This window comes from Geotrypetes seraphini, chromosome 6, assembly GCF_902459505.1.
Source record: "Geotrypetes seraphini chromosome 6, aGeoSer1.1, whole genome shotgun sequence".
In the NCBI taxonomy this organism is placed as follows: domain Eukaryota; kingdom Metazoa; phylum Chordata; class Amphibia; order Gymnophiona; family Dermophiidae; genus Geotrypetes; species Geotrypetes seraphini.
The window spans coordinates 222,986,432-222,999,855 of record NC_047089.1 but is presented as its reverse complement, the minus strand read 5'-3'; the positions used below and the strand labels follow the sequence as shown (position 1 = coordinate 222,999,855).

General features: G+C 43.3%; 1 protein-coding gene across 10 annotated transcripts in view; it reads left to right on the top strand.

Annotated features, from left to right (window-relative positions):
* Window positions 1-13,424, top strand: part of ANK1 (ankyrin 1) — a 355,025-nt gene that overhangs the window by 133,003 nt on the left and 208,598 nt on the right. For all 10 annotated transcript variants that reach the window (XM_033948942.1, XM_033948947.1, XM_033948950.1 and 7 more), the window contains 2 exons: window positions 5,414-5,512; window positions 10,078-10,275. In XM_033948942.1, the coding sequence (XP_033804833.1) occupies window positions 5,414-5,512; window positions 10,078-10,275 (297 nt within the window). The remainder of the gene's footprint in view (window positions 1-5,413; window positions 5,513-10,077; window positions 10,276-13,424) is intronic.

Here is a 13,424-nt window from a genome sequence, read left to right as displayed (position 1 = left end):
CTTATTCCTAGGATAAACAGCATAAAATCTGTATTACTATTGGGATCTAACTAGGTACATGGGACCTGGGTTGGCCACTGTTGGAAACAGGATACTGGGCTTAATGGATCGTCGTTCTGTCCCAGTATGGCAATTCTTATGTTCTTAGAAAGGGGAAAATGCTTGAGTACCTAATATAAGTGGTACAAAAAATAAATAGTATTTAACACATGTTAATTTATGCTGAGGGCTATAGCTCATTATTTTCCTATTTCCTGTTGTTGTCGTCTCTAACCTCTACTTGTAATAGAGCATGGTTTCTGTGAACAACTGTGTTTAGTGTGTCTTTTTTTAACCCTGATCCATGGTGCTAGAAGTTTCTTAGCCTGTGCTGTTTTCTTGCCTATAAAGGAGAGAGTTTCCTCAACTGCTATCTGCATCCCAACCTGATCTGATCTGATCTTATGCTCTGAAATAGAGAATGACACGGAGACAAACTTGTCCCCGTCCCTGCAGGAACTCAATTTCTCTGTCCCGTCCACATGAGTTTTTTTTTCGCTGTCCTTGGTCCTGCCCCATTCCTGTAAGCCAGGGGTGCCCATACTTTTTGGGCTTGCGAGCTACTTTTAAAATGACCAAGTCAAAATGATCTACCAACAATAAAATTTAAAAAAAACACAAAGCACACTGTACACATAGAAAATGTTAATTATCATTCTTATTCCAGGGTTTTTCAAAGAGGTCAAAGCAGATGACTCTATGCACTATCACCTCAATAACAACCATACAAAAATAGACAAATATACCCCCCTCCCTTTTTACTAAACCACGATAGCAGTTTTAGTACAGGGAGCTGCGCTGAATGCCCAGCGCTGCTCTCGACGCTCAAAGGCTCCCTGTGCTAAAAACCTCTATTGTGGTTTAGTAAAAGGGGACCTTAGTGTAAAATATAGACAGCAGATATAAATTCAGACACATTTTGATCACTAAATTTTAAAATAAAATAATTTTTCTTACCTTGTCTGGTGATTTCATGAGTCTCTGGTTGCACTTTCTTCTTCTGACTGTGCATCCAATCTTTCTTCCCTTCTTTTAGCCTGTATGCCTCCAGACCTCATTCCCTCCCCCAACTTTTCCTTCTTCTCTCCCTTCCCTTTCTTTCTCTCTGCCTCCCTTTCTTTTTTTTCTGTTTCTCTTCTTTCCTTTTGTCTTACCTGCCTGCCCTTTTTCTTTCTTTCTCCCTGCCCTCCCCCAAGCCACTGCCACTGCCAACGGGGACCAAACTGCCATCGGGACCCAAACTGCCACCAATAATAGGCCCGAAAGCCGACGCCGCCCCAAGCTGTCCCTGCTTCGGCCGACCAGCATCGCGATCGACCTATTGGGGGAAATGCTGCCGGGTCCTGCCTTCGCGGAAACAGAAAGTAGGCAGGACCCGGCAGCAAGAAGAGGAAATGCTTCACTAACCTGTCTCCCGCCTTAGCCCGTAGCGAACGCTTGCTTCAAGTTCAGGGCTCTCAACATGTGCGTGCCGGCCTTCCCCCCCCCCCCCCGGACATAACTTCCGGTTTCGGAGGGAAGAGAAGAGAAGCCGGCACGCACACTTTAGAGCCCGGAGCATAAGTTCGCTACGGGCTGAAATCTCCAATCCGGGTTTTTTTTAATGTTCAGCAGCGGCGGCAGCAGATGACAGCTGGGTGGACCGCCCAGCTAAAAGGCCCTAGGGAGAACACAGAGGAAGGCTGATCGGCCCGGTAGATCAGGACGGCAACACGAGTCTAGCGATTGACTCACGTTGCCTTCCTGAGCTACTGGTCGATCGCGATCGACGTGTTGGGCACCCCTGCTGTAAGCTCTGCCTTAACCACACAAGCCTCGAGCACTTATGATTTTAAAGTGTTTAAGGCTTGTGCAGATGAGGACGGAGCTTGCAGGGATTGGGAAGGGACAGGAAAAGAACTCGCGGGGACAGGAAAATGAGTTCCCGTGGAGACAGGGAAAACTTTGTCCCCGTGTCATTCTCTACTCTGAAATACAACCTAAAATACTGATCTAGACTAAAACACTTTTTATATAAAAACCCTAACAGAGTCTCTGAAGGCTGCATTATTGCCTAAACTGACTTTGCTGAAAAAGCAGAGTACTGAATTAAAAATGTAAAAGAGAAGGACAATGAAATAACCCACTGAAGTCCAAGTTTTACATTTTCCCAAGTTTGAATGCCAGCAGGTAAGAGATTCCAGTGGCGTTTTTCTTTTCCTTAGTAGATCCTCACTCGGCACCTTTTCAGGGCTCACAATCTATGGTAGCATAGTGGTCCAGAACAAAAAGGAAGGCCTATATTCTACACTATGACTGGGGAAACCAAAACCAAAAAGAAAAAAGGGGTAGAACAATGGTTTCTGGATGACGCAGGAAACTTTTATCAAAAATAATACGAATATAAAAATATATTTAAAATGTACTAATGTAATAAATCATATGCTTCATAAAACCAGTCTGCTTGCAGTGAAAACAAGTCATCTGTTCTGCAATATGAACCAGTCTGAAATGGCACCTACGATCAGGTGAACATGAACTTTGGACTCCACATGGTCCGTGTTTTGCTCATGGTTTGTGTTTTGGCAGAACTGTTCCTTCATCAGGGTTCTTGATGTTATATTCAAGGAATACTTATTTATTTATTAAAAAATTTATATACCGCATACAACTATGCGGTTTCTATATCAGTAGAGAAGATAAGATAACAGTCACGGCAGCTAAAAGATAAGTGCTGCTTTGTTTTTTCAAGCAAACCTTAGGGGGTTTTCCTCGCCTATGATAGAATGCTGAAAGGGAGCTAATCAATCATTGAAGCTCTCCTTTCTAGTTACAAAGCTACATTACATTACATTACATTACATTAGTGATTTCTATTCCGCCTGTGCCTTGCGGTTCTAGGCAGATTACAAATTATAAGAGATCTGGACATTACCGAGAGAATTGCAAAACAAAGATTATCCAGAGAAATTACATAACAGATTATCTAGAGAAATTACTTAATAGATTATCTAGAGATATTGCATAACCGTGATTCATGTACTTTACATGGTGTGGTAGAGGATTCAATTATAAGAATTACTTTCAATTATAAGAATTACATTCAATTATAAGAATTACATTTAAGAGAATCAAGTGATAACAGGATATAGTGGAGAATATCAGTATATGCGGGTTACAGACGAGAAGTTACTACCTAACAATGACGTAAAAAGTTTGTTGGATAGTGAGGTAAATGCTTATTTAGGAATCTGAGTATTTTTGGAGGGAAAGGTTCTAGGAGTTGACTAATGTGATATTCAGGAGAGGGAGAGCTTGTGCGAAAGGGGAGGAGACTAGTTAGTAAGGACGTGTTTTTTGAATAGAAATGTTTTGATTTCTTTTCGAAACACTTTGATGTCTGTTGTGTTGATCATTAGTTTGGTGATGGTGGGGTCAATTTTCGCTGCCTGTGTCGCTAGAAGGCTGTCGTATAGTTTCTTACGTCGGGTACCATTATGAGGGGGGAAGGTGAATAGGTTTTGAGTTCTCCTTGATCTGGATGAGTGGTAGCGGTATAGGCGGTTGTTTAGGTAACAGGGGGCAGTTCCATGGGTTACTTTAAATAGAAGACAATAGAACTTGAATTGAGTTCTTGCTTTTATCGGAAGCCAGTGAGAGTCTACATAGGCGGGGGTGATGTGGTCATATTTGCTGAGACAGTAGATGAGTCTGATGGCTGTGTTCTGAATGGTCTGTAGTTGTTTTATCATGTAGTTTGGGCATGGTAGGTAGAGGCTGTTGCAGTAATCCAAAGTACTGAGTGTGAGGGATTGTACAATGATCTTGTAGTGTTCTTTGGTAAAGAACTTTCTTATTTTTCTTAGGTTTCTTCTTCCTGTAAACCGTGCCGAGCTCCGCATTTGTGGAGATGGTGCGGTATATAAACCCAAGGTTTAGTTTAGTTTAGTTTAGTTTAGTTTCGCATTGTGAAGAATGCCTTCTGTATGACTTTGTGTATCTGTGTCTGCATAGTGCAGCGTCTGTCTAATTGTATTCCTAGAATTTTGAGAGTGCTTTGTATAGGATATTTGATTGTGTTTACTTCCAGTTCTGTTAGTGATGGTTTTTGTTCCTTCTCTAGTAGTAGGAATTAGCTTTGCAACATCTGAGGCGTGATTCCCCACTATGCTGTACTGGCTTGAAGTTAGCTTGTAGCTATATGTTTATAAGGGGTGAAGGCATTGGGCATGTTTTACCAGTGTGTATTTAAACTGGAAACTTTGTTTTGTTTTGTTTGACTGTGGATTTTGTTTCCAGTTCCTCCATTTTTTTGTTTTGTTTCCATATCACATACATAAAAAGAATAAAATTATTATTATTATAAAAGCAGTAAGCTTTTCCGCGGCCACTGCATTAAATCTCCGGGCAGCTGGCAGCAACTAGGTGAGGCTGCTGCTGTCATCCAGAAGCCATTGTTCAACACAGTGGTCCATCCAGAGCAGGTCTGTGATTCACTGTTGGGAGCAGATAAGTAGTTTCAGGCTTCAAGAGAGCAGCTGAATGGGTTGAGGAGTGGCCTAGTGGTTAAAACTGCTGCCTCAGCACCCTGAGGTTATGGGTTTAAGCCCAGTGTCATCCCTTGTGACCCTGGGCAAGTCGCTTAACTCTCCATTGCCCCAGGTACTATAGCTAGATTGTGAGCCTGCTGAGACAGATAGGGAATATACGAGTACTTAGACTACTTGATTAGATTGTAAACTGAGTGTGAACCACTCAGATGGTTATAACTGATGGGTAGTATAACAAAATAAACTTAGAAACTTGAGATAAAACATATGACTGGTACCTGTAGAGGTGTTAGGGTTTTAACAGAGAGAGAGTGTTACTACACTTCTCCCTCCAAATTCGCGAGTTTAGGACTTGCGACTTTGGTTATTCACGAGTTTCTATACCCTGACCAATTTCCACTTCCCTCCCACCTCCCGGACCTCTCCACACCTTACCTGGTGGTCTAGCGGTGAAGCAGGGCAAGAGCAATCTTCCTACGCTCCTGCCCCGGGCAGAACTATGAACAAAAATGGCTTCCATGAGTTCCTGTGGTCTCACGAGACTACAGCAGGAACTCACGGCAGCCATTTTTGTTCACGGCTCTGCGCAGGGGAGGAGCGTAGGAAGATCGTTCCTGCCCTGCTTCACTGCTAGACCACCAGGTAAGGTGTGAAAAGGTCTGGGGGGTGGGTTAGAGTTGGCCCTAAAGTTATTTGCGATGTCTCTGTATTCACAGGCTGGCTCTTCTCCTAACCCCCACAAATTTGGAGGGGGAAGTGTATCAACTAGAGCTGCAATAGTCTCTCTTGCAGTTAATGATAAATGATTTTAATGTCATAGTATTAATCTTGTGTTTGTGTTACAGAAGGTGGAGACTCCATTGCATATGGCAGCAAGATCTGGACACACTGAAGTGGCAAAATTTTTACTTCAAAATAAAGCCAAAGTGAATGCTAAGGCCAAGGTAGGCATGGCAACATTGGGGCATTTATACTCTCTTGCTACAACCTGAAGCTCTTTTTTATAAGCCAGAACATATAAACTGACCATCAAACATAGATCTATTTGTTCCTTTTCCATTTATCTATGTAAGTGCGGTAGCAGGAGCACCCTAATGGGGGAAGGGGAAACCGAAATAGAGAAAAAATGAAGAAGGCAGGAGAGAGGAAGGGAAGAGCAAGAAAGAAGTGAAGATAACAAGAAAGTGTAAAAGAAAGGCCAGGAAAGGACATGAGGGGTAGGGCAGGAAGTAAAGAGAAGAGGAGTGGAATAAAATGGGAGGGATACAGTAAAACAGTGTTTTTCAACCTTTTTTGGGCAAAGGCACACTTGTTTCATGAAAAAAATCACGAGGCACACCACCATTAGAAAATGTTAAAAAATTTAACTCTGTGCCTATATTGACTATATATAAAGTAATTCTCTTGAATAGGAATCAAATAAACACAAAGAAAGTATTTTATAATTACTTTATTATGAAATATTAAGTAAACAGAATAGTGAAAAATTATAAAATACTTTATTCAGTGCGAAACCTGGGCCTGTTTGGCTGAACACAAAGCTGATATTCTGGCTGGAATCGAAGAAAGACACACACGTAGCTCTTCGTCAACAGCTCTCAGTCTCTCTCTGTGTTTGGTTTTTATAGCAATCATGCTTGAAAAGCTAATCTCACACAGATATGTAGTGGAAAATGGGAGCAATGTTAAAATAGCTTTGTTTGCCAGAAGGGGGAACTCCTTGGCGGTATCCAACCAAAAGGTAGATCAGCAAATCTTAGCTTGAAACCACGATTTTGTCTCAGTTCAGTTAGTTCCTCCTGCTCCTGTAAAGTCATGTCCTTTCCACCAACTGATGCTGAGCTATAAGGGTCTCTAACCCAGTCAAGGCATTCAGTGGAGACTGAAGAGAAATAAAATGACAACTTCTCCTCAAGAGTTTTTAAATGTTTAACTATTATCTCACACAGTGCAGCAGTGTGAACACCTTGCCATTGCTTGGTGAGTGTGAACATTTCAAGATTGCCACTTTCCACGTGTTGATGCCAGAGTTGCACCTTTGAACGGAATCCATTTATTTTATCTGTACTTGTAAGCAGGTTTTCACTTCGGCCTTGCATTCGTGTGTTCAGTTCATTCAGATGATAAAACATATCTGCCAGGTATGCCAGCCTTGCACACCACTCATCACTTGCAATCTGCTTTGCGTAATCTGACCTCTCATTTGTCAGAAACACTTTAAGTTCCTCCCGCAGCTCATACACACGAACCAAGACCATGCCACGCGACAACCACCGGACCTCCTTATGAAACAGCAAGGTTTTATGCTTCGCTCCCATCTCCTCACACAAAGCTGCAAATATGCGACTTTTTACGGGTCGTGACTTTACAAAGTTTACCATGCACACAACATCATCCAACACATGAACTAGGACTGCTGGTAAAGTCTTGGCTACGAGGGCCTCGCGGTGTAAAAAACAATGCGTAACAATCACATCTGGATTTCTTTCCTTCACTCTGCTTACAAAGCCTTTGGTGCGCCCGACCATGGCTGCAGCTCCATCGGTGCAGACACTTGTGCAGTTTTCCCACTTAAGTTCTCCTTGTTCAAGGTATTCTGATGTGACCCAAAAAATTTCTTCTCCTGTTGTTTTTTCTGGCAATGCCTTGCAAAAAAAGAAGTTTTCTCTAATTGCATCACCATCAACAAAACGCACATTGGCCAAGAGTTGAGCATGTCCACTGATATCAGTAGACTCGTCAAGTTGCAATGCAAATTTCTCACTGATACGGATCTTTTCCAAAACCACACTTTCGATGTCTGCAGACATGTCATTAATACGTCTGGAAATTGTGTTGTCTGAGAGAGGGACTTTGGCTATTTCCTTAGCTGCTTCAGGTCCGAGCATCTCCTCTACAATAGCTTTGCAGGCAGGAAGTATTAATGTCTCTGCCACAGTGTGCGACTTTTTTGACTTGGCTATAAGTTCAGCAACTTGATAGCTAGCTTTAAGAACTCTTTCATTTACCTTTGTGGTTTTTCTCATGAAAGTTGCCTGTTTCTCTGTGTTGTCACGCAGGCGAACAAAATAGTCCGCATTCTTGTTTTGAAGCGAAGGGTGTTTCGTTTGGAGATGGCGTTTAAGTTTGCTTGGGACCATAGCACTGTTAGCTAGCTTTTCACCACACACCACGCACAGTGGAGTTGGTTTGTTTGCATCTCCAGTGAAAGTAAATCCAACTGAAATATAGCTTTCGCTATATTGCCTTGCACCAGAGAATTTGCTTGCGCTAACCATCTTTGCTTTCTTTTGACCCCCACTCATACTTGGGCTCTCATCTGGCTCCAAATTTTGTTCAGAGTCTAGTTCTTTCCTTTTCAAAAACTTGTCCACCACTGCAGTATCTCACTGTCACTCAGGACTTACTGCGCTTGTCTCCTCCAGATAGCCGCTGTCCGTCACACTCAGCACTCTTCTGATCGATCCCCGATGAGCCGGCGGATGACAGCTCTGTCTCCACACTGTGCTAGGCCTGGAAGGAAGTCAGAAGATGATGTCCTACCTACCACAGTCATACTAACAACCATGTGTAAATTTTATTGTAAAAAATATAGGCTTTTTCAATCTCACCACTAGATGGTGATGTGGCAGCGCTGTACACCTACGAACATAACTCGCCTGTGTCTCAAGCCTGTGTCTCAGTGCAGCACTCCATTGAGCCGTCCGCCGGGACTCCCGCCCGCACTACGTAGCGGCCTGCCGCTGTCCTGTAGGATGTGGAAGTGGAAGGTGTCGCAGAGGGGACCGGGGGAGTCTCATGGGAGCGCGTGCGGGACCCGGCCTGAGGCCTAATCAGTGTCTGCACCGTACGGCACACCAGGCAACATCTCGCGGCACACTAGTGTGCCGCGGAACAGCGGTTGAAAAACACTGCAGTAAAAGACTGAAAACAGGAAATTCTGTGTAATGTCAAAATTGCCCAGACACTCCACTCCAAAATGTATCTGTTCAGCTCCAGAAGGGACTGGGATGCTCTGGGGTCAGGGTCTAAATTTATCCAGAGGGGCAATATTCAGCCATTACTCAGAAATACAGCATTCCTAAATTTCTACAATTAACTTCTAAGTTTTAGAACCACATACGTATTCAGTGGATAGATTTACTGAAAATATGCATAAATATAATCTGTATAACTCCTGTGGATATCTTTATGCTCTAGCCATCCTGTAGAATACAGCCCTCTATGCAAAGATACTTTTTAAAAAGCAGGACTCCTAAATATTTTATTCCTTCTTCCTTCCAAAGAAAGGGAATTGAATCAAATAATCCTTTTGTACAATGCACATTAAGTGGAAGAATTTCTGATTTACTTCAATTTATTTTATATCCTGAAAATTTCCCAAATTTCTCTATCAAATCTAGCAAAAGGGGAATTTTAGAAAATTTCAGGCGATTTGGGAGCCATTAACAAAATATTGTAATGATTGAATATTATTTTTCCCCTTAAAAATGCAAATCCAGGATGGGGGGGAGGGGGGGCAAGGATTTTTTGGTTTGATTATTAAATAAGGTATATAGGTTTATGGTAGATTTTCTTGAATTTAAAGAATGTTATTGATTAGGGGGGAGGGGGGATAAATTCTGATATGGATTTTAACAGAATATTAAGTGTTCTATCTGAGTTTAAAATGTTATATATGCTGTTACACTTATTGTAAGTTTTTAAAAATGAATAATGAATTGGAAAAAAAAAATAGCAGGACTCCTGGTTGAAGACATCCTGGCCTAAGAATACAGAACTTCCTCTGCCTTTTCTGTGTCTCCCTTGCAACATCAAGAAACATTCTAATATTCTACTTCATACAAAGTTTTACTTCCTTGATGCTATATATTGATTGATTACAATCAGGTACAAAAGCAGTGTGGATGTCAAGCTGACTAAACTTTGCCTCAATCTGAGACTCCTGATGCAGGCCAAGAGGTCGAAACACGGTCATGTTGAGTCATATCGAGAATATCTGATTAAAAGACTATTTCACACCTCTGGTTTTCTCCCCCTGTGATTGTCTGTAGCCTAAATGCAGATTCTGTGATCCTCTTTGGGGTCACAGTCCACAGTTTGGGAAATGCTGGATTTAAGACTTTGTTCACGATCGTACTGTTAGCTTCTGCCCTGATGGCATGCAGATTTCAGCCTAACTATAGTGCACACCTGAATCTTCTAGACCAGGGGTGTCAAAGTCCCTCCTCGAGGGCTGCAATCCAGTCGGGTTTTCAGGATTTCCCCAATGAATATGCATGCGATCTATTAGCATACAACGAAAGCAGTGCATGCAAATAGATCTCATGTATATTCATTAGAGAAATCCTGAAAACCCGACTGGATTGTGGCCCTCAAGTAGGGACTTTGACACCCTTGTTCTAGACAAAGGGATTTCACTTTAGGGACAGGAAGAAGAAACCTGAGGCAGCTGGAGGGTGTTGCCTGGATTTCTGATGGGGTTTTGTTTTTTTATTTCTCTTTTCAGGATGACCAAACCCCACTTCACTGTGCAGCTCGCACTGGTCACACCAGCATGGTAAAACTGCTCCTGGAACATGACGCAGATCCAAACCTGGCCACCACTGCAGGCCACACACCCCTGCACATTGCCACACGAGAGGGCCATGCGGAGTCGGCCCTAGCTCTTCTGGAGAAGAATGCTTCTCAGGCATGCATGACCAAGGTGAATGTTCACTGTCTGGCTGCTAGGACCACACAATAAAACACAGCAGTTGCCCTTTAGATAAAGATTTAGTATGTGTAAAGGGAAAGGGATTTGATATACTGATTTTACTACTACTATCACTACCATAGGCAGTGGAACGCTCCTTTGTTTGGAGGGGGCCCTGGAGCTCTGCCCTGGCGCACGACCTATCAATAGCTCCCGAGTCCCCCACTCACCTCCTCCCAGTGATGTAGTTTTAAATATTCAGCAGCCGCTGTGGAGTGCCCATGAGCAGGCCTGTCCCCAGAAGTAGAATGAAGGGTTCCGGCGCAGGCCTGCTGTTTGACACTGCGTGGTGGCTGCCTGAAGATTTAAGCATAATACCGGGAGAAAGGTGGGTGGGAGGGCTAAAAATAGTGACCGAGAATTTGGGGGATGCCATGGCCCCTGTGGCCTTCCCCGTTCCGACACCTATGACTATCATTTCTAAAGCACTGTTAGACATACACAGTGGTGCACATTAAAACATTCAAGAAATAGTCCCTGCTTAGTAGAGCTTACAGTCTTTCTGTGGTTACAATCAAAGTGCTTTACATATTATATACAGACATTTATTTTGTATCTGGGGCAATAGAGGGTTACTTGCCTAGAGTCACAAGTAGATGCAGGGGGAACTGAGCCCAGCTCCCTAGGTTTTCAGGCCACTACACTAACCATAGGCTATTCCTCCAACAGCCTACAGCAAACAACAACATTAGGGACAATGATTAATGCATTTCATGCACTGCAGAGGCTCCCAGGAATCCTTTGTTAAATTAGTTTAAGAAGATAGATAAAGAGCATCTTCCTTAGTGGGAGAGCTCTGTGGTGAGATGTTTGTAGTGCATTAGTGAATTTATACATAAGAACATAACAATTGCCACTGCTGGGTCGGACCAGTGATCCATTGTGCCCAGCAGTCCGCTCACGCGGCGGTCCTTAGGTCAAAGACCAGTGCTCTAACTGAGATTAGCCTTACCTGCGTATATTCTGGTTAAGCAGGAACTAGTCTAACTTTGTCTTGAATCCCTGGAGGGTGTTTTCCCCTATAACAGCCTCCGGAAGAGCGTTCCAGTTTTCCACCACTCTCTGGGTGAAGAACTTCCTTACATTTGTACGGAATCTATCCCCTTTTAACTTTAGAGAGTTCCCTCTCGTTCTCCCTACCTTGGAAAGGATGAACAACCTGTCTTTATCTACTAAGTCTATTCCCTTCATTATCTTGAATGTTTCGATCATGTCCCCTCTCAGTCTCCTCTTTTCAAGGGAGAAGAGGCCCAGTTTCTCCAATCTCTCACTGTACGGCAACTCTTCCAGTCCCTTAACCATTTTAGTTGCTCTTCTCTGGACCCTCTCGAGTAGTACTGTGTCCTTCTTCATGTACGGTGACCAGTTCTGGACGCAGTATTCCAGGTGAGGGCATACCATGGCCCGGTACAGCGGCATGATAACCTTCTCCGATCTGTTTGTGATCCCCTTCTTAATCATTCCTAGCATTCTGTTTGTCCTTTTCGCCACCACCGCGCATTGCACGGACGACTTCATTGACTTGTTGACCAGTAATCCCAAGTCTCTTTCCTGGTACTTTGGAGGGAGGGGCTATTATTTAGACTTTGTAAATTCACAACAATGCATAAACAAATAAAATTGCTTTTTTGTCTTCCAAAATACAGAAAATAAAAGAAAACTCCTAGTTCCATCATATTTAGTTGACTTACCCCCCTTTTATGAAAAGCCAAGTTAGCTTTTTCTTATTGTTGACCACGGCATTAAAAGCTCCAATGCTTGTAGAATGCCCATGAGCGCTGAAACTTTTACTGCTATGGCCGGCGATAAAAAATGCTAACATGGCTTCATAAAAGGGGGGGGGGGTAATTTAGTTACACTTGCTTTCCATGTCATCGTGTGCTTGAAGAGCAACTAAAGTTTCCGGATCCTGTCAGGTGAACATATTATTGTATGCGTTTGGTCTCATTCCAGTTCAAGGCTTAAAGTATCTAATAGATATTTCTGTGGTGCAGAAGAAACTCCATCCTGGAGCAAAATTAAAATCTGATCACCTCAGCATAGCATAAAAGCTGATAGTCTGCTGCCAGTGTTATACATGGAACTTTAATGCTGGAAAGGTTTACGGGACCTTTAAATCTATAGCCAGTTAAGTGATTTTTATGAGGTCCTATACATGCAATTTCCTTGGCCAGTTAAGTACCGATCAGTGGTGTAGCGAGGGTGGGAAGTACCAGGAGCAGTGGCACCCCCCCCCATCCGGAGAAGCTTTGTCAGCCGAAAGCCCGAGGTGGTAATGCCGCTGTACAGGTCCATGGTGAGACCACATCTGGAATACTGTGTACAATTTTGGAGGCCACACTATCGGAAGGATGTGCTAAGAATGGAATCGGTTCAACGATTGGCCACCAAGATGGTCTCAGGGCTCAAGGATGTCCCTTATGAAGAACGATTAGGTAAGTTGCACCTTTACTCTCTCAAGGAACGCAGAGAGAGGGGTGACATGATAGAGACGTTCAAAAATGTCACTGGCCATATTGAGGTGGAAGAAGACATCTTTTTCCTTACAGGCCCTACGGTGACAAGAGGGCATCTGCTAAAAATCAGAGGCGAGAAATTCTATGGTGACACTAGGAAGTTCTTCTTCACCGAAAGGGTGGTTGACCATTGGAATGATCTTCCACTTCAGGTAGTTGAGGCCAGTAACGTGACTGACTTTAAGAACAAATGGGATCAACACGTGGGCTCACTTCAAAGAAGAACTTAGAGGGGAGGGTTATTTGAGTGGGCAGATTTGTTGGGCCGAAGGCCCTTTTCTGCCGTCATATTCTATGTTTCTATGTTTTCTCCACCTCCCACCACACGCATGCACCCCTTCCCTTCCCCCGTACCTCTTTAATTCACCGGCATGAGCAGCATTGCCAACCTGCTGCCCACACTGGCTTTGACTCTCCTTTTGATGTCACTTCCTGGTCCCATAACCAGGAAGTGACTTCAGAGGGAGAGCCAAGGCTGGCATGAGCATCAGGTTGGAGATGCTTAGGGCTATCAGACGTCCGGAAAAACCCGAAAATATCCTCTTTTTAAAGGATTGTCCGGGTGCCTGGAAGGATTTCCAAAAC